Here is a 21664-nt window from a genome sequence, read left to right on the forward strand (position 1 = left end):
CACTGACTCTCACTGGGGGACAGTCCCACAGACACTGACTCTCACTGGGGGACAGTTCCAGAGGCACTGACTCTCACTGGGGGACAGTTCCACAGGCACTGACTCTCACTGGGGGACAGTTTCACAGACACTGACTCTCACTGGGGGACAGTTCCACAGACACTGACTCTCACTGGGGGACAGTTCCACAGACACTGACTCTCACTGGGGGACAGTTCCACAATACAGCTGCTCACATTTGGGCAAAGGAACCGGTCAGTGGGATTACAGCGGGGCCGAGCAGTTGGATCGAGGAGATGGATCGAGGAGTTGGATCGAGGAGGTGGATCGAGGAGGTGGATCGAGGAGATGGATCGAGGAGGTGGATCGAGGAGGTGGATCGAGGAGATGGATCGAGGAGGTGGATCGAGGAGTTGGATCGAGGAGGTGGATCGAGGAGTTGGATCGAGGAGGTGGATCGAGGAGTTGGATCGAGGAGTTGGATCGAGGAGATGGATCGAGGAGTTGGATCGAGGAGATGGATCGAGGAGTTGGATCGAGGAGGTGGATCGAGGAGGTGGATCGAGGAGATGGATCGAGGAGGTGGATCGAGGAGTTGGATCGAGGAGGTGGATCGAGGAGTTGGATCGAGGAGTTGGATCGAGGAGATGGATCGAGGAGTTGGATCGAGGAGATGGATCGAGGAGTTGGATCGAGGAGATGGATCGAGGAGTTGGATCGAGGAGATGGATCGAGGAGGTGGATCGAGGAGGTGGATCGAGGAGATGGATCGAGGAGATGGATCGAGGAGATGGATCGAGGAGGTGGATCGAGGAGGTGGATCGAGGAGATGGATCGAGGAGATGGATCGAGGAGATGGATCGAGGAGATGGATCGAGGAGATGGATCGAGGAGATGGATCGAGGAGATGGATCGAGGAGGTGGATCGAGGAGATGGATCGAGGAGATGGATCGAGGAGATGGATCGAGGAGATGGATCGAGGAGGTGGATCGAGGAGATGGATCGAGGAGATGGATCGAGGAGTTGGATCGAGGAGGTGGATCGAGGAGGTGGATCATACCTTCCCTGTTGACTTCACCCCTTTCCAGATACAGAAGTAGACAATGATCCAGGTCGCCAGGACACACAGCAGCATCTGCCAGTTGATTGATCCGAGGTGATCGATTCCACCCGAGATATGCAGCACTTTCCTCCTGAAAGGGTTAATGCAGTCGTTAAAGAAACATCCCACTAAACCTATCAAAGGGTATGGGGAGTGAGGGGAGAGTGGGATTAGACTGGTGGGATATTAAAGGAGGGAGTTAAATTTAAATGAAGACAAACATCAGCACAAAAACAAGGACATATAAGGTAGCCAAACTTAGTGGGAGGATAGAAGATTGGGAAGTCTTCAAAAGACAGCAAAAAGTAACGAAAGGATTGATTAAGAAAGGGAAGATAGATTATGAAAAGAAATTAGCAAAAAATATAAAAACAGATAGCAAGAGTTTCTATAGTTGTATAAAAAGAAAAAGGGTGCCTAAGGCAAACGTAGGTCCCTTAGAGGATGAGACCGTGAAATTAATAGTGGGAAACATGGAGATGGCAAAAATGCTGAACAAATATTTTGTTTCAGTCTTTACGGTAGAGGACACTAAGAATATCCCAACACTGGACAAACAGGGGGGCTCTACGGGGGGAGGAGCTAAATACGATTAAAATCACTCAGGAGATGGTACTCAGTAAAATAATGGGACTCAAAGCGGATAAATCCCCTGGACCTGATGGCTTACATCCCAGGGTCTTGAGGGAAGTGGCAGTAGGGATTGTGGATGCTTTGTTGATAGTTTTCCAAAATTCCCTGGACTCAGGAGAGGTCCCGGCAGATTGGAAAACTGCTAATGTAACACCGTTATTTAAAAAGGGTAGTCGGCAGAAGGCTGGAAATTATAGGCCAGTTAGCCTAACATCTGTGGTGGGTAAAATTTTGGAGTCTATTATTAAGGAGACAGTAACGGAACATTTAGATAAGCATAATTTAATAGGACAAAGTCAGCATGGCTTTATGAAGGGGAAGTCATGTCTGACAAATTTGCTTGAGTTCTTCGAGGATATAACGTATAGGGTGGATAAAGGGGAACCAGTGGACGTAGTGTATTTAGACTTCCAGAAGGCATTCGACAAGGTGCCACATAAAAGATTATTACTTAAGATAAAAAATCATGGGATTGGGGGTAATATTCTGGCATGGGTGGAGGATTGGTTATCGAACAGGAAGCAGAGAGTTGGGATAAATGGTTCATTCTCGGACTGGCAACCAGTAACCAGTGGTGTTCCACAGGGGTCGGTGCTGGGTCCCCAACTCTTTACAATCTATATTAACGATTTGGAGGAGGGGACCGAGTGCAACATATCAAAGTTTGCAGATGATACAAAGATGGGAGGGAAAGTAGAGAGTGAGGAGGACATAAAAAACCTGCAAGGGGATATAGACAGGCTGGGTGAGTGGGCGGAGATTTGGCAGATGCAATATAATATTGGAAAATGTGAGGTTATGCACTTTGGCAGGAAAAATCAGAGAGCAAGTTATTATCTTAATGGCGAGAAACTGGAAAGTACTGCAGTACAAAGGGATCTGGGGGTCCTAGTGCAAGAAAATCAAAAAGTTGGTATGCAGGTGCAGCAGGTGATCAAGAAAGCCAACGGAATGTTGGCTTTTATTGCTAGAGGGATAGAATATAAAAACAGGGAGGTATTGCTGCAGTTATATAAGGTATTGGTGAGACCGCACCTGGAATACTGCATACAGTTTTGGTGTCCACACTTAAGAAAAGACATACTTGCTCTCGAGGCAGTACAAAGAAGGTTCACTCGGTTAATCCCGGGGATGAGGGGGTGGACATATGAGGAGAGGTTGAGTAGATTGGGACTCTACTTATTGGAGTTCAGAAGAATGAGAGGCGATCTTATTGAAACATATAAGATTGTGAAGGGGCTTGATCGGGTGGATGCGGTAAGGATGTTCCCAAGGATGGGTGAAACTAGAACTAGGGGGCATAATCTTAGAATAAGGGGCTGCTCTTTCAAAACTGAGATGAGGAGAAACTTCTTCACTCAGAGGGTGGTAGGTCTGTGGAATTTGCTGCCCCAGGAAGCTGTGGAAGCTACATCATTAAATAAATTTAAAACAGAAATAGACAGTTTCCTAGAAGTAAAGGGAATTAGGGGTTACGGGGAGCGGGCAGGAAATTGGACATGAAGCTGAGTTCAGATCGGTCAATGCCCTGTGGGTGGCGGAGAGGGCCCAGGGGCTTTAGATTTGTGGTTGGGATCAGATCAGCCATGATCTTATTGAATGGTGGAGCAGGCTCGAGGGGCCGATTGGCCTACTCCTGCTCCTATTTCTTATGTTCTTACGTTCTTAAATTGATGGGCCGAATGGTCTGTTGATGTCCTGGAACATTCTATGATTCTACGCTGTACAATAAACATTGTACGAACAGAAGCTGTTGGACCACCTACCACCATTCCGTGCGAGATGCAAACTTCCGCAAGTCTTGGTGCTGCAAGAGGATGCATCCGCCACATGTGAGTAAAACATCTGTTGGAGATCTCAAACTTACTCCCAGAATTCAATGATGGGTGAGCGTTTGTCCACCAACTCATCGCAGCTAATGTTGAAGGCAGTCGAGTTAACGATCGTCCCATTGTAGCACTGATCACGCCGGAAGACTTCGGTGCATTCCGGAGTGTTCCATGCGTTTCCACACGTCGCCCAAGGAAGGTTGTTGGTGAAGGAATGGATGAGATAATACAGGCCCCAGGCAAGCACCATGATATAATACGTGTTACAGAAAAACACTATCACCATTGAGGCGAAACCCAAACCTGCAAAATGTAAAACACAGGTGCAGAGATTTGTCAAAAGCCTGTCAGAGGAGAACATAGGTCGGTGGACTAATTATATTTTTTGATTGAGAGACCCAGGTATTGGCTCAAGGCCCACAGCACAGGACAACACCACGCTTGGAAAGAGTAGGAGCAAAGATGGTTTGCACCAGGATATCATTATTAAATGACTCCAAGCTTTTCAAAGCCTGTAGGAGGAAGGGGAGACTGAGGGAGGTGAGGAGTCCTACGGTTTTGAGGGGCTGGGAAAGAATGAGTTTGAGTAGGAGAAAGTGTGATTGAGTCTTGATTTCCACACAGTGAGGATGCAGGGAGGAGGGAGAGTGTGTCAGACGGGAGATTGGGAAGGGGTGCAGAGGACACCCCCACCATCTACTGTTGTCGAGCTAGCACCAGTTCAGGCATGATGGGCCAAATGGCTCCATTCTCTGCTGTAGGTTCTATGATTCTACAGTCGATTGAACAGACGTTTGTAGTTGTTTTAATCCCTCTCCCTGTTCAGTTCATGTTAAGAACCCAGGTGGACCCATTGTCCTGTTGGCAAGTGGCTTAGTTCCACTTGGCATCTCACCCTGGGTCTGGCTGAGGTACCAGGACATCATTGTGTGGCAGCCTACACCCCACATAAACACACTGTCTCCAGGACAACCAAATATCCAAGATCCAGGCATTTTAATGTAAATCCATGCCCTGTGGTTCCTGAACTCTGCAGGGACAGAATGAGCAATAATGGAAAGGCAACCCGGGAATAAATTGCTGTTAGTCTGGCCTTGGTCACCCATCTCCATTGTGAATCCGCCATCTTCCAGCATGGAGTGTGAACACACACCAGGTCCAGACATGAAATCACATGGGCCAAAATAGGTCTGTACTTTCACACAACTGGATTGAGTACAAAATGTTAGAATGTCCCATTGTAAGATATCCCCCGCCCCATCCCATCATCTTAATGGACAGACATACAAACCACGACAAGCTGCATTTATTCGAATTCCTCACATTAGAAAGACATCTCAGAATGTTCCGCAGAGCAGAGAAGAAATAACTGGACACCAAGTGGTAAGGAAGAACAGGGAGATGAATTTAGGGCTGGAATTGAAAGAATGGGAACATACAACAATATTTTCTCTCTCTTTATATCTGTCTGTCTCTTTGTGAAAAATTTTCTTTTTCTGTCTGTCTTTCCCTCCCTCTCTCCCTTCCTCTCTCTTTTTTGTCTGTTTGTCTCTGTCTCTCTCCATCACCCTCACTCTTCCTCTCCCTTTCTCTTTCTTTTTGTCTGTTTGTCTCTCTCTCTCTCTATCTCCCTCTTTCTCTCTTTCTGTTTCTCTCTCGCGCACAAAATAAAAACTTGGACTGGAATAAAACACACATTTGTATCCAATTTGTTTCTCACCTTTGAAGAGAGGCACGATGTTCCATGCACCAATACCTCCCTGTTTCATGAACTGCCCCAGCGCAATCTCCAAGAAAAAAACAGGAATTCCTCCCACCAAAACAATCAGCAAATAAGGGATAAGGAAGACTCCTGCAAAGACATAAGAAACGGATAGAAATGTGAGTCATTCTTTAAATCGTAGATTTGCAGGTTGCACCGATCACAGGTCTCACAGTCTCCACATGCTCACTGCGGAAAATCAGAGATTAGAAGAGCTAGAAAAGGTTAGTGGCAGGTTTTACAAGTGACCTGCTCCTCACTACCTAGTACCATGTAGGATGTACATGGACCATTATTTACTCTTTCTGTTGCCATCTTTGGAAGCCATTTTCAGAGTTTCTTTTAGTATCTGAGATGCACAGGAACCTGTCACCCTGCTAAAGTCTCTAAAACCAAACCAATTAGAAGCCCCATGCGGACTCTCTGATTTTCACCTGACCAAACCAGTGGAAATGGGGTGAGTTCAAGTTGGATGTTTGATTTAAACCCTGCTTTTATGCTCCATTGGAATCCACGGTGAGTAAAATTGGACAGGGTGTAAATCAGGCGTCTCATCCGAACTCTGCCAGGTGGGTTAGGTTAGAGACAAGGCTGGAAAGTTTTTGTTTGTCCGATAGGGAGTACACACACTCTTATAGGAACTGCTAGACAATAAAAGCACAAGGCCGAGTTACATCGAGTTACCTCGAAACTACAACACAGGAACAGGCCATTCGGCCCAACTGGTCTATGCCGGTGTTTATGCTCCACACGAGCCTCCTCCCTCCCTACTTCATTTCAACTTATCAGCATATCTTTCTATTCCTTTCTTGCTCATGTGTTTATCTAGCTTCCCCTTAACATGCATCTATGCTACTTGCCTCACCACTCTCAGGTAAAGAAGTTTCTCCTGAATTCCCTATTAGATTTATTAGTGACTATTTTATATTTATGACCTCTAGTTTTGGACTCCCCCACAAGTGGAAACATTTTTTTCCAACATCTACCCTATCAAACCCTTTCATTATCTTAAAGATCTCTATCAGGTCACCCCTCAGCCTTCCCTTTTCTAGAGAAAAGAGCCCCAGCCTGTTCAGCTTTTCCTGATAAGTATATCCTCTCAGTTCTGGTATCATCCTTGTGAATCTTTTTTGTACCTTCTCCAATGCCTCTATGTCCTTTCTATAATATGGAAACCAGAACTGTGCACAATACTCCAAGTGTGGTCTAACCAAGCTTCTGTACAAGTTTAACGTAACTTCTCTGCTTTTCAATTCTATCCCTCTAGAAATGAACACCAGTGCTTGATTTGCCTTTTTTATGGCCTTATTAACCTGCATTGTTACTTTTAATGATTTGTGATCTGTACCCCCAGATCTCTTTCATAGAGTCATAGAGTCATAGAGTTATAAAGCACGGATAGAGGCCCTTCGGCCCATCGTGTCCGCGCCGGCCATCAGCCCTGTCTACTCTAATCCCATATTCCAGCATTTGGTCCGTAGCCTTGTATGCTATGGCATTTCAAGTGCTCATCCAAATGCTTCTTGAATGTTGTGAGGGTTCCTGCCTCCACAACCCTTTCAGGCAGTGAGTTCCAGACTCCAACCACCCTCTGGGTGAAAAAGTTCTTTCTCAAATCCCCTCTAAACCTCCCGCCTTTTACCTTGAATCTATGTCCCCTTGTTATAGAACCCTCAACGAAGGGAAAAAGCTCCTTAGTATCCATCCTATCTGTGCCCCTCATAATTTTGTACACCTCAATCATGTCCCCCCTCAGCCTCCTCTGCTCCAAGGAAAACAAACCCAATCTTCCCAGTCTCTCTTCATAGCTGAAGCGCTCCAGCCCTGGTAACATCCTGGTGAATCTCCTCTGCACCCTCTCCAAAGCGATCACATCCTTCCTGTAGTGTGGCGACCAGAACTGCACACAGTACTCCAGCTGTGGCCTAACCAGTGTTTTATACAGCTCCATCATAACCTCCTTGCTCTTATATTCTATGCCTCGGCTAATAAAGGCAAGTATCCCATATGCCTTCTTTACCACCTTATCTACCTGTTCCGCCGCCTTCAGGGATCTGTGAACTTGCACACCAAGATCCCTCTGACCCTCTGTCTTGCCTAGGGTCCTCCCATTCATTGTGTATTCCCTTGCCTTGTTAGTCCCTCCAAAGTGCATCACCTCGCACTTTTCCGGGTTAAATTCCATTTGCCACTGTTCCGCCCATCTGACCAACCCATCTATATCGTCCTGCAGACTGAGGCTATCCTCCTCGCTATTTACCACCCTACCAATTTTTGTATCATCAGCGAACTTACTGATCATACCTTTTACATTCATATCCAAGTCATTAATGTAGACCACAAACAGCAAGGGACCCAGCACCGATCCCTGTGGTACCCCACTGGCCACAGGCTTCCAGTCACAAAAACAACCTTCGACCATCACCCTCTGCCTTCTGCCACTAAGCCAGTTTTGTATCCAAAGTGCCAAGGCACCCTGGATTCCATGGGCTCGTACCTTCTTGACCAGTCTCCTGTGGGGGACTTTATCGAAGGCCTTACTGAAATCCATGTATACCACATCCACTGCGTTACCCTCATCCACACGCCTAGTCACCCCCTCAACCCCATTTAGACTCTTATTTTCCAAGCAGTATGTGGCCTCCTTATTCTTCCTACCAAAATGCGCCACCTCTCACTTATCTACATTGAAATTCATTTGCCAATTACATGCCCATTCTGCAAGTTTATTAATGTTTTCTTGCACTTTGATGCATTCTTCCTTTGTATTAACTATCCATTCTGCTACCTGTCCCCTGACTCCACATGCTCTGACCTTAGTCATGAGTCTACGGTGCAGTACCTTATCGAAGGTCTTTTGAAAATCCAAATATATTACATCTACTACTTGTTTACTCATTCTGTTACTTCTAGAAAGTTCACCTTCCACCATCCTGATACAACGATAATGGCCAATCCTAGCAATCAATCTCCATCAATGAGTCTACAACAGACCCAGACATGAGGTGAGGGAAACCCCCAGTGGGGGAGAGCTTTGGAAACCATAGGTCCAAAGTCACCTGTTCCTCCCGAGCCTGTTACACTCAACACACGTCATGTCTCAAATTACTCACATACTGGATCCCAAAATATTATTTTCTGAAAGTAATCGATCTTATTTGCATTTGAATGAGTCAATCCGAACTGCTCCCACCATCTCCCCAGGGATCCTGTTCCATTGATTGACCACTCACTCACTGAAATACTGACTCGCAGATTAGTTTTGAATTTACCCCCTTTAAGCACAGGCCGTGTCCCCTGGTTCCACCGTTCTGGACAAGGTGAAACAGCTTGTCATGGTCGACAGTATCTAGTCCCTTTAGAATCATATAAACAGCAATTATATCACCTTTCAACCAGTGAGAACATACCCAATTTACATAATCGCTCCTCATAATCCAATCCCTCCATCCCCTCAATCATTCTGGTTTCTCTCTTCTGTACCCTTTCAATAGCTGCAATATCCTTTCTGTACTGTGGAGACCAGATCTGTACACAATATTCCATGTGCGGTCGCACCAATGATTTATAAAGTGGCGGGACTATTTCAGCACAACTATTTTGTTTCACCCTTCCAGCAGAGACCGATATCATCCCTTGGACATCTTACCCAAAGAGGATTTTCAACATCACCGCATTCCTTCCGCTTTACACTGGAGTGTCAGTTGACATTGTGTGCTTTCTGATTTAGAGGCAAGAGTGCTACCAACTGAGCCAAGCTGACACAAGGGAATTGGATATATACTCGAAGGGGTTATGCGGAAAGAGCAGGGGGGTGGGTCTGATTGGAGAGCTCTTTCAAAGAGCCGGCACAGGCACGATGGGCCGATTGGCCTCTGTCTGTGCTGTATGATTCTATGCTTTGTGAGAGCCAACGGATTGGAGTCCCAATGGAAATCATATTTTCTCTTGTCTTATTCACCTTGGGCTGTTGGAATTGACTGGTGTTAATGAGTGGGAAGAATTATCTCCACTGACTGCTGGAGACATTAACTTGTGAGGATGTTTGTCCTCTGTAGCTAGTTTGTTCGAGGGAGAAAAAAAAATCAAAGGTTTGACTTTCAAAAAGTCAAATAACCTGTCAGAAACGATACGGAGAAAAGTCCAGCAGAAAGCCTGCCGAGCCCAGAAACGGTTTTCTCCCTCAGCGTTTAGTTTGAATGTTTTATTTTGGGACTTGAGCAGTTGGAATCAGCCCATCAAACAGCCGGAGAAGAATGAATGCCTGGCTGGCCCCTTTGGACTTCAATCCAATTGAAAAGAGCCAAGTTGAATAAAGCTCCAGGTTACTGACAGTTGCCACGGCAACCACTGCGATGTGACAGTTTCCAGCGGCTATTAATGTTAAATCAGGGCGCAAGAAAGAATGAGCAGCAGGCCAGCAGAGGCCGATCCTCATTAGCAACATCGCAGCTAAAACAAAATGCCTGCCCAGTACTGAATTGATGGCAAAGAAGTTTTGCGATTTACTGCGTCCCATTGGGTTAAAACTCCTTGCACATGTTCGAACCATCGCTTCACTGGCACCTAAAATATATGTATTTTTTCAATTTAGAAAATCAATTAAGCAATTAATAGTAAAATTAGGTTTTTGTGGGTTAAAAGGTTTAATTTCGTGGGAAAGCTGTCTGAAGCTCTTTATTCATTCATATGCTAAGCATAGCCCAATTAAATTGGTCAATTAGCTGAGTGAAATCATTGACGGGCGGTTTTATAAATAGCTGCTTTGTTTGGGCTCACAAAGGTGCAGGAGGGTAGGCCGTCTAATGCTTGGCTTCTAACGAGAGGCACTCGCTGACCTTCAGTGCCATGGGAGGTCTCTCTATAGTACAGGAGCTCGTGCTGCTACACCAACGTACGGTGGGTAGCTCACTCGCCTCGGAGTCAGAAGGTCCTCGGTTCAAGTCCCCACTCCAGAGACTTGAACACAGAATCCAGGCTCACACTCCCAGTGCTGTATTGGGGTTGCCAACTCTGGCTGGATGTAATCCTGGAGCTTTCATCACAAGACCACCTCCCTCCAATTGCCCCGCTCCCATGCTCCCCCACATTGGTCACCTGACACCTCCATCCAGGCAGTGCCCTGCCTTACCACAGCCAATCGGAAAGCGAATAGACTCTTTGTCATCCGATTGGATGATTCTTGACTCTCAGTAAAACAGCCTTTTCTAGCTCAGCTCCAGCATTTTTATAATAATAAACAAAAGTGTTGAAAGAATTTTTTTTTAAATGCTGCCATGATTTTTCTCCTGGGTTTTTGCTCCCAGCAGTGTCCTGGAGATTAATCTTCAATTCCTGGAGACTCCGGGCCAATCCGGAAGGGTTTTATTTTTACTCATTCTCTGCATTTTTTGCCTCCCCCCCAGTTGCCCTTAAGAAGGTGGTGATTCAACTGAGGGGTTTGTTGGGCCAGGTAAGAGGGCAGTTAAGAGTCAATCATGTTGGTGTGGGGACTGGAGTCACATATCGGCCCAGACCGGGTAAGGACGGCAGGTTTCCTTCCCTAAAGGGACATTAGTGAACCAGTTGGGATTTTACGACAAAACAACAGCTTCACGGTCACTTTTACTGAGACCAGCTGTTCTATAAACTGAATTCAAATTCTCACATTCTGTGGATTATTAGTCCAGGAACATAATCACGACACTGCTGTACCCATTTGAAGAAGAGCAGGGGAATTGTCCTGGGCCAACATTAATCCCTTAACCAACATCACTAAAGCAGATTATCTGGTCATTTATCTCATTGCTGTTTGTGGGATCTTGCTGTGTGCAAATTGACTGCTGCATTTTCCTACATTGCAAAAGTCAAGATTACTTCAATGGCCATGAATGGGACATCCTGAGAATGTGAAAGGCAATATATAAATGGGAGTTCTTTCTTTATTCTATCATTAGGCTTAATCATTCATGGTGGGCAACACAGCCAAACCCATCATCTTCCCACCCAATGCCCAGGAGGAATGGCTGGATGGTGATCACACACAGGAGCCTTAATAAGAACATAAGAACAGAAGAAATAGGAGCAGGAGTGGGCCGTACGGCCCCTTGAGCCTGCTCTGCCATTCAATCAGATCATAGCTGATCTTTGACCTCAACTCCACTTTCCTGCCTGATCCCCATATCCATTGATTCCCCTAAAGTCCGAAAATCTATCTATCTCAGCCTTGAATATATTCAATGACTCAGCATCCACAGCCCTCTGGGGTGGAGAATTCCAAAGATTCACAACCCTCCGAGTGAAGAAATTCCTTCTCATCAGTCTTAAATGGCCGACCCCTTATCTGAGACTACGTCCTCTAGTTCTAGACTCTCCAGACAGGGGAAACAACCTCTCAGCATCTACCCTGTCCAGCCCCTTCAGCCTTGTCTGACCTTCCCCTGACTAACCCATACATAAGGGGAGATTTACGAGAATGGTACCAGGGATGAGGGACTTCAGTTATGTGGAGAGTCTGGAGAAGCTGGGATTGTTCTCCTTAGTGCAGAGAAGGTTAAGGGGAGATTTAATAGAGGTGTTCAAAATCATGAAGGGTTTTGATAGAGTAGATGGGGAGAAACTTTTTCCAGTGGCAGGAGGGTTGGTAACCAGAGGAGACAGGGGGGAGATGAGAAATTTTTTTACGCAGCGAGTTGTTCTGATCTGGAATGCGCTGCCTGAAAGGGCGGTGGAAGCAGATTCAATAATAACTTTCAAAAGGGAATTGGATAAATACTTGAAAAGGAAAAATTTGCTGGGCTATGGGGAAAGAGCAGGGGAGTGGGACTGATTGGATAGCTCGTTCAAAGAGCCAGCACAGGCACAATGGGCTGAATGGCCTCCCCCTGTGCTGTACGATTCTATGATCAAAGCAAAGTGAGTTCTCCTCGGTGTCCTGGGCCAATATTTATCCCTCAACCAACATCACTAAAACTCATTGCTGTTCATGGGATCTTGCTGTGTGTGAATTGGTGCTGTGTTTCCCTACATTACAACAGTGACTACTCTACAAAAGTACCTCATTGGCTGTGAAGCACTTTGGGACGTCCTGAGGTGGTGAAAGGCGATGTAGAAATGGGAGTTATTTCTTTGATGTTGATTGAACTGGGAACCAGACAATTACCAATGGGAATTGGATAAAAAATCAACTTGGACGGAATGGATCATTCCATTTGGATTGGTGGAATTTGTCCTCTCAGCCTCTCTCTCTCTCTCTCTCTCCGCCCTAAAGACATTCCTTAAAATCTGCCTCTTTGAGCAAGATTTTGACCGCCGGTCCAACTATCTCCTTATGTGGCTCGGTGTCTGATTTAGGCTCATGTGAAGTGCCTCTGGCCGTTTTACTATGTTAAAGTTGCTATATAAATGCAGGTTGTTGTTGTTGTAGCAGTAGTAGATGCCGAGTAAAGCTCCCTCCACTGCACCAGTGTGATAGTTTTTCATTCCCGTGCCAACCATTCTATTGCCTGTCTGATTGACATTGCCAGTGTAATGTGGAACTCGGGAGAGTTTTGTGCTCAATGTGTGTGTTCAGTAGGCTGGAACTGACCAGACATATTTCACAAAGAATCCTCACATTTATTAAATCAACGATTACTTTCACTCCATTGCTCTGGGCTGGATTTAAACCAATAGATCCAAAGAACCACAGAATATTCCTGCACAGAGGAAGGACATTCAGACTATCGCGTTTCTACCTGTTCATTACCAGCGCAATCCCAAACTAATCCCACTGCCCCACACTCTCCCCATAGCCCTGTATCAATCCCAAACTAATCCCACTGCCCCACTCTCTCCTCATAGCCTGTATCAATCCCAAACGAATCCCACTGCCCCGCTCTCTCCCCATAGCCCTGTATCAATCCCCAATCTAATCCCACTGCCCCACTCTCTCCCCACAGCCCTGTATCAATCCCAAACGAATCCCACTGCCCCACTCTCTCCCCGTAGCCTGTATCAATCCCAAACTAATCCCACTGCCCCACTCTCACCCCATAGTCCTGTATCAATCCCCAATCTAATCCCACTGCCCCACTCTCTCCCCATAGCCCTGTATCAATCCCAAACTAATCCCACTGCCCCACTCTCTCCCCACAGCCCTGTATCAATCCCAAACTAATCCCACTGCCCCACTCTCTCCCCATAGCCTGTATCAATCCCAAACTAATCCCAATGCCCCACTCTCTCCCCGTAGCCTGTATCAATCCCAAACTAATCCCACTGCCCCACTCTCACCCCATAGTCCTGTATCAATCCCCAATCTAATCCCACTGCCCCACTCTCTCCCCATAGCCCAGTATCAATCCCCAAACGAATCCCACTGCCCCACTCTCTCCCCACAGCCCTGTATCAATCCCAAACTAATCCCACTGCCCCACTCTCTCCCCATAGCCCTGTATCAATCCCAAACTAATCCCACTGCCCCACTCTCACCCCATAGTCCTGTATCAATCCCAAACTAATCCCACTGCCCCACTCTCTCCCCACAGCCCTGTATCAATCCCCAAACTAATCCCACTGCCCCACTCTCTCCCCACAGCCCTGTATCAATCCCAAACTAATCCCACTGCCCCACTCTCACCCCATAGCCCAGTATCAATCCCAAACTAATCCCACTGCCCCACTCTCTCCCCATAGCCCTGTATCAATCCAAAACGAATCCCACTGCCCCACTCTCTCCCCATAGCCCTGTATCAATCCCCAAACTAAACCCACTGGCCCGCCCCCTCCCCACAGCCCTGTATCAATTCCCAAACTAATCCAACTGCCCCACTCTCTCCCCATAGCCCTGTATCAATCCCCAAACTAATCCCACTGCCCCGCTCTCCCCCCATAGCCCTGTATCAATCCCAAATTAATCCCACTGCCCCGCCCTCTCCCCATATCCCTGTATAAATCCCAAACCAATCCCACTGCCCCACTCTCTCCCCATAGCCCTGTATCAATCCCAAACTAATCCCACTGCTTCACTCTCTCTCCATAGCCCTGTATCAATACCAAACTAATCCCACTGCTTCACTCTCTCTCCATAGCCCTGTATCAATCCCCAAACTAATCCCACTGCCTCACTCTCTCCCCATAGCCCTGTATCAAGCCCAAACTAATCCCATTGCCCCACTCTCTCCCCAAAGCCCTGTTTCAATCCCCAAACTAATCCCACTGCCCCGCCCTCTCCCCACAGCCCTGTATCAATCCCAAACTAATCCCACTGCCCCACTCTCTCCACATAGCCCTGCTTTAATCCCCAAACTAATCTCACTGCCCCACCCTCTCCCCATAGCCCTGTTTCAATCCCCAAACTAATCCCACTGCCCCGCCCTCTCCCCATAGCCCTGTATCAATGCCAAACTAATCCCACTGCCCCACTCTCTCCCCATAGCCCTGCATCAATCCCCAAACTAATCCCACTGCCCTACTCTCTCCCCACAGCCCTGTATCAATCCCCAAACTAATCCCACTGCCTCACTCTCTCCCCATAGCACTGTATCAATCCCCAAACTAATCCCACTGCCTCACTCTCTCCCCATAGCCCTGTATCAATCCCCAAACTAATCCCACTGCCCCGCCCTCACCCCATAGCCCTGTATCAATCCCCAAACTAATCCCACTGCCCCACCCTCTCCCCATAGCCCTGTATCAATCCCCAAACTAATCCCACTGCCCCACTCTCTTCCAATAGCCCAGTATCAATCCCCAAACTAATCCCACTGCCCCACTCTCTCCACATAGCCCTGTATCAATCCCAAACTAATCCCACTGCCCCACTCTCTCCCAAAAGCCCAGTATCAATCCCCAAACTAATCCCACTGCCCCACTCTCTCCACATAGCCATGTATCAATCCCAAACTAATCCCACTGCCCCACTCTCTCCCCATAGCCCTGTATCAATCCCAAACTAATCCCACTGCCCCACTCTCTCCCCATAGCCCAATATCAATCTCAAACTAATCCCACTGCCCCACTCTCTCCCCATAGCCCTGTATCAATCCCCAAACTAAACCCACTGGCCCGCCCCCTCCCCACAGTCCTGTATCAATCCCCAAACTAATCCCACTGCCCCGCTCTCCCCCCATAGCCCTGTATCAATCCCAAATTAATCCCACTGCCCCGCCCTCTCCCCATATCCCTGTATAAATCCCAAACCAATCCCACTGCCCCACTCTCTCCCCATAGCCCTGTATCAATCCCAAACTAATCCCACTGCTTCACTCTCTCTCCATAGCCCTGTATCAATCCCCAAACTAATCCCACTGCCCCGCTCTCTCCCCATAGCCCTGTATCAATCCCCAAACTAATCCCACTGCCTCACTCTCTCCCCATAGCCCTGTATCAAGCCCAAACTAATCCCATTGCCCCACTCTCTCCCCAAAGCCCTGTTTCAATCCCCAAACTAATCCCACTGCCCCGCCCTCTCCCCACAGCCCTGTATCAATCCCAAACTAATCCCACTGCCCCACTCTCTCCACATAGCCCTGCTTTAATCCCCAAACTAATCTCACTGCCCCACCCTCTCCCCATAGCCCTGTTTCAATCCCCAAACTAATCCCACTGCCCCGCCCTCTCCCCATAGCCCTGTATCAATGCCAAACTAATCCCACTGCCCCAGTCTCTCCCCATAGCCCTGCATCAATCCCCAAACTAATCCCACTGCCCTACTCTCTCCCCACAGCCCTGTATCAATCCCCAAACTAATCCCACTGCCTCACTCTCTCCCCATAGCACTGTATCAATCCCCAAACTAATCCCACTGCCTCACTCTCTCCCCATAGCCCTGTATCAATCCCCAAACTAATCCCACTGCCCCGCCCTCACCCCATAGCCCTGTATCAATCCCCAAACTAATCCCACTGCCCCACCCTCTCCCCATAGCCCTGTATCAATCCCCAAACTAATCCCACTGCCCCACTCTCTTCCAATAGCCCAGTATCAATCCCCAAACTAATCCCACTGCCCCACTCTCTCCCCAGAACCCTGCATCAATCCCAAACTAATCCCACTGCCCCACTCTTTTCCAATAGCCCAGTATCAATCCCCAAACTAATCCCACTGCCCCACTCTCTCCACATAGCCCTGTATCAATGCCAAACTAATCCCACTGCCCCACTCTCTCCCCATAGCCCAGTATCAATCCCCAAACTAATCCCACTGCCCCACTCTCTTCCCATAGCCCAGTATCAATCCCCAAACTAATCCCACTGCCCCACTCTCTCCACATAGCCCAATATCAATCTCAAACTAATCCCACTGCTCAACTCTCTCCCCATATCCCTGTACCAATCCCCAAACTAATCCCACTGGCCCGCCCCCTCCCCATAGCCCTGTATCAATCCCAAACCAATCCCACTGCCCCACTCTCTCCCCATAGCCCTGTATCAATCCCAAACTAATCCCACTGCTTCACTCTCTCCCCATAGCCCTGTTTCAATCCCAAACTAATCACACTGCCCCACTCTCTCCCCATAGCCCTGTATCAATCCCAAACTAATCCCACTGCCTCACTCTCTACCCATAGCCTTGTATCAAGCCCAAACTAATCCCATTGCCCCACTCTCTCCCCAAAGCCCTGTTTCAATCCCCAAACTAATCCCACTGCCCCGCCCTCTCCCCATAGCCCTGTATCAATCCCAAACTAATCCCACTGCCCCACTCTCTCCACATAGCCCTGCTTTAATCCCCAAACTAATCTCACTGCCCCACCCTCTCCCCATAGCCCTGTTTCAATCCCCAAACTAATCCCACTGCCCCACTCTCTCCCCATAGCCCTGCATCAATCCCCAAACTAATCCCACTGCCCTACTCTCTCCCCACAGCCCTGTATCAGTCCCCAAACTAACCCCACTGCCTCACTCTCTCCCCATAGCCCTGTATCAATCCCCAAACTAATCCCACTGCCCCACTCTCTCCCCATAGCCCTGTATCAATCCCAAACTAATCCCACTGCCCCACTCTCTCCCCATAGCCCTGTATCAATCCCCAAACTAATCCCACTGCCCCACTCTCTCGCCATAGCCCTGTATCAATCCCCAAACTAATCCCACTGCCCCATTCTCTCCCCATAGCCCCGCATCAATCCCCAAACTAATCCCAATGCCCCGTCCTCTCCCCAAACCCCTGCATCAAACCCAAACTAATCCCACTTCCCCACTCTCTCCCCCATAGCCCTGTATCAATCCCAAACTAATCCCACTGCCCCACTCTCTCCCCATAGCCCTGTATCAATCCCAAACTAATCCCACTGCCCCACTCTCTCCCCATAGCCCTGTATCAATCCCCAAACTAATCCCACTGCCCTGCCCTCTCCCCATAGCCCTGAATCAATCCCAAACTAATCCCACTGCCTCACTCTCTCCCCATAGCCCTGTATCAATCCCAAACTAATCCCACTGCCCCACTCTCTCCCCATAGCCCTGTATCAATCCCCAAACCAATCCCACTGCCCCGCTCTCTCCCCATAGCCCTGTATCAATCCCAAACTAATCCCACTGCCCCACTCTCTCCCCATAGCCCTGTATCAATCCCAAACTAATCCCACTGCCCCGCTCTCTCCCCATAGCCCTGTATCAATCCCCAAACTAATCCCACTGCCCCGCTCTCTCCCCATAGCCCTGTATCAATCCCAAACTAATCCCACTGCCCCGCTCTCTCCCCATATCCCTGTATCAATTCCAATCTAATACCACTGCCCCACTCTCTCCCCATAGCCCTGTATCAATCCCAAACTAATCCCACTGCCCCGCTCTCCCCCCATAGCCCTGTATCAATCCCAAACTAATCCCACTGCCCCACTCTCTCCCCATATCTCTGTATCAATCCAAAACTAATCCCAATGCCCCACTCTCTCCCCATAGCCCTGTATCAATCCCAAACTAATCCCACTGCCCCACTCTCTCCCCATAGCCCTGTATCAATCCCAAACTAATCCCACTGCCCCATTCTCTCCCCCATAGCCCTGTATGAATCCCAAACTAATCCCACTGCCCCATTCTCTCCCCCATAGCCCTGTATGAATCCCAAACGAATCCCACTGCCCCGCCCTCTCCCCATAGCACTGTATCAATCCCAAACTAATCCCACTGCCCCGCTCTCTCCCCATAGCCCTGTATCAATCCCAAACTAATCCCATTCTCTCCCCATAGCCCTGTATCAATCCCAAACTAATCCCACTGCCCCACTTTCTCCCCAGAGCCCTGTATCAATCCCCAAACTAATCCCACTGCCTCACTCTCTCCCCATAGTCCTGTATCAATCCCAAACTAATCCCACTGCCCCACTCTCTCCCCATAGCCCTGTATCAATCCCAAACTAATCCCACTGCCCCACTCTCTCCCCATGGGCCTGTATCAATCCCAAACTAATCCCACTGGGAGTATGATATTGTTGCTGTCACAGAGACATGGTTGAGGGAGGGGCAAGACTGGCAGCTCAATATTCCGGGGTACAGAATCTTCAGGCGAGACAGAGGGGGAGGTATAAGAGGAGGGGGGGTCGCAATATTAATTAAAGAATCAATTACTGCCATAAGGAGGGATGATATATTAGCAGGTTCCTCTAATGAGGCCATATGGGTGGAGCTTAAAAACAAAAAGGGGGCAAGCACTTTGATGGGAGTGTACTATAGGCCCCCAAACAGTCAGGGGGAGATAGAGGAACAGATATGTAGGCAAATCTCAGAAAATTGTGCAAATAATAGGGTAATAATAGTGGGGGATTTCAACTTCCCCAATATTAACTGGGAGACTCAGAGTGTAAAAGGCTTAGAGGGTACAAAATTCTTAACGTGCATCCAGGAGAGCTTTTTGAGCCAGCATGTAGAAAGTCCTACAAGAGAGGGGGCGGTACTGGACCTAATTCTAGGGAATGTGGCCGGCCAAGTGGAAGAAGTGCTAGTAGGTCAGCACTTTGGTGACAGTGACCATAATTCGGTGAGATTTAAGGTGGTCATGGAAAGGGACAGGGAGGGGCCGGAAATAAAGGTTCTAAATTGGGGGAAGGCCGATTTTAATAGGATAAGGCATGATCTGGCCAAAATGGACTGGGATCAGCTGCTTGTAGGAAAATCCGCATCGGAGCAATGGGAGTCTTTCAGAAGGGAGATTGAGACCATACAATGGCAACATGTTCCCGTAAAGGTCAAGGGTGGTTCCAAGAACTCCAGGGAACCTTGGATGTCAGGGGATATACGAGAATGGATTAGGAAAAAAAGGAGGGCTTTTGGCAGATACAAAAGGCTAAAGACGGAGGAAGCCCTAGAGGAGTACAAAAAGTGCAGGGGGATACTTAAAAAAGAAATTAGGAGATCAAGGAGGGGCCATGAAATAACACTGGCGAGCAAAATAAAGGAAAATCCTAAGATATTTTATAAGTATATTAAGGGTAAGAGGATGACTAGGGAAAAAATAGGGCCCATTAGGGTCAAAAATGGCAATCTGTGTGTGGAGCCGGAAGATGTAGGAGGGGTTCTAAATGAATTTTTTGCATCTGTTTTCACTATGGAGAAGGACGATGTAGACATAGAAATACGACAGGGGGACTGTGATATGCTCAAACATATTAACATCGAGCAGGAGGAGGTATTGGCGGTTTTAGCAGGCCTAAAAATGGATAAATCCCCAGGCCCGGACGAAATGTATCCCAGGCTACTGTGTGAGGCAAAGGAGGAGATTGCGGGGGCTCTGACACATATATTCAGAACCTCTCTGGCCACAGGGGATGTGCCAGAGGACTGGAGAACCGCTAATGTAGTACCATTACTCAAGAAGGGGAGTAGAGAAAAACCGGGGAACTACAGACCAGTGAGCCTAACATCAGTGGTAGGAAAATTATTGGAAAAAATTCTGCAGGACAAAATTAGTCTCCACTTGGAGAAGCAAGGATTAATCAGGGATAGTCAACATGGCTTTGTCAAGGGAAGATCATGTCTGACTAATTTGATTGAATTTTTTGAGGGGGTGACTAGGCGTGTGGATGAGGGTAACGCAGTGGATGTGGTATACATGGATTTCAGTAAGGCCTTCGATAAAGTCCCGCACAGGAGACTGGTCAAGAAGGTACGAGCCCATGGAGTCCAGGGTGCCTTGGCACTTTGGATACAAAACTGGCTTAGTGGCAGAAGGCAGAGGGTGATGGTCGAAGGTTGTTTTTGTGACTGGAAGCCTGTGGCCAGTGGGGTACCACAGGGACCTGTGCTGGGGCCCTTGCTCTTTGTGGTCTACATTAACGACTTGGATATGAATGTAAAAGGTATGATCAGTAAGTTCGCTGATGATACAAAAATTGGTAGGGTGGTAAATAGCGAGGGCGATAGCCTCAGTCTGCAGGACGATATAGATGGGTTGGTCAGATGGGCGGAACAGTGGCAAATGGAATTTAACCCGAAAAAGTGCGAGGTGATGCACTTTGGAGGGACTAACAAGGCAAGGGAATACACAATGAATGAGAAGACCCTATGCAAGACAGAGGGTCAGAGGGATCTTGGTGTGCAAGTTCACAGATCCCTGAAGGCGGCGGAACAGGTCGATAAGGTGGTAAAGAAGGCATATGGGATACTTGCCTTTATTAGCCGAGGCATAGAATATAAGAGCAAGGAGGTTATGATGGAGCTGTATAAAACACTGGTTAGGCCACAGCTGGAGTACTGTGTGCAGTTCTGGTCGCCGCACTACAGGAAGGATGTGATCGCTTTGGAGAGGGTGCAGAGGAGATTCACCAGGATGTTACCAGGGCTGGAGCGCTTCAGCTATGAAGAGAGACTGGGAAGATTGGGTTTGTTTTCCTTGGAGCAGAGGAGGCTGAGGGGGGACATGATTGAGGTGTACAAAATTATGAGGGGCATAGATAGGATGGATACTAAGGAGCTTTTTCCCTTCGTTGAGGGTTCTATAACAAGGGGGCATAGATTCAAGGTAAAAGGCGGGAGGTTTAGAGGGGATTTGAGAAAGAACTTTTTCACCCAGAGGGTGGTTGGAGTCTGGAACTCACTGCCTGAGAGGGTTGTGGAGGCAGGAACCCTCACAACATTCAAGAAGCATTTGGATGAGCACTTGAAATACCATAGCATACAAGGCTACGGACCAAATGCTGGAATATGGGATTAGAGTAGACAGGGCTTGATGGCCGGCGCGGACACGATGGGCCGAAGGGCCTCTATCCGTGCTGTATAACTCTATGACTCTATGACACTGCCCCACTCTCTCCCCATATCCCTGTATCAATCCCAAACTAATCCCACTGCCCCACTCTCTCCCCATAGCCCTGTATCAATCCCAAACTAATCCCACTGTCCCGCCCTATCCCCGTAGCCCTGTATAAATCCCAAACTA

The 21664-nt window shown here is 47.9% G+C and overlaps 1 protein-coding gene across 1 annotated transcript in view; it reads right to left on the reverse strand.

The window, feature by feature from the left end:
- LOC137333964 (sodium- and chloride-dependent creatine transporter 1-like) overlaps nt 1–21664 on the reverse strand; it is a 146861-nt gene that overhangs the window by 55295 nt on the left and 69902 nt on the right. Inside the window, exons 3-5 of the mRNA XM_067998335.1 lie at nt 5286–5417; nt 3604–3868; nt 1062–1194 (exon numbers count right to left, since the gene is read on the reverse strand). Of these exons, the coding sequence (XP_067854436.1) occupies nt 1062–1194; nt 3604–3868; nt 5286–5417 (530 nt within the window). The remainder of the gene's footprint in view (nt 1–1061; nt 1195–3603; nt 3869–5285; nt 5418–21664) is intronic.

This window comes from Heptranchias perlo, chromosome 17 (assembly GCF_035084215.1).
Source record: "Heptranchias perlo isolate sHepPer1 chromosome 17, sHepPer1.hap1, whole genome shotgun sequence".
Taxonomy (NCBI): Eukaryota; Metazoa; Chordata; class Chondrichthyes; order Hexanchiformes; family Hexanchidae; genus Heptranchias; species Heptranchias perlo.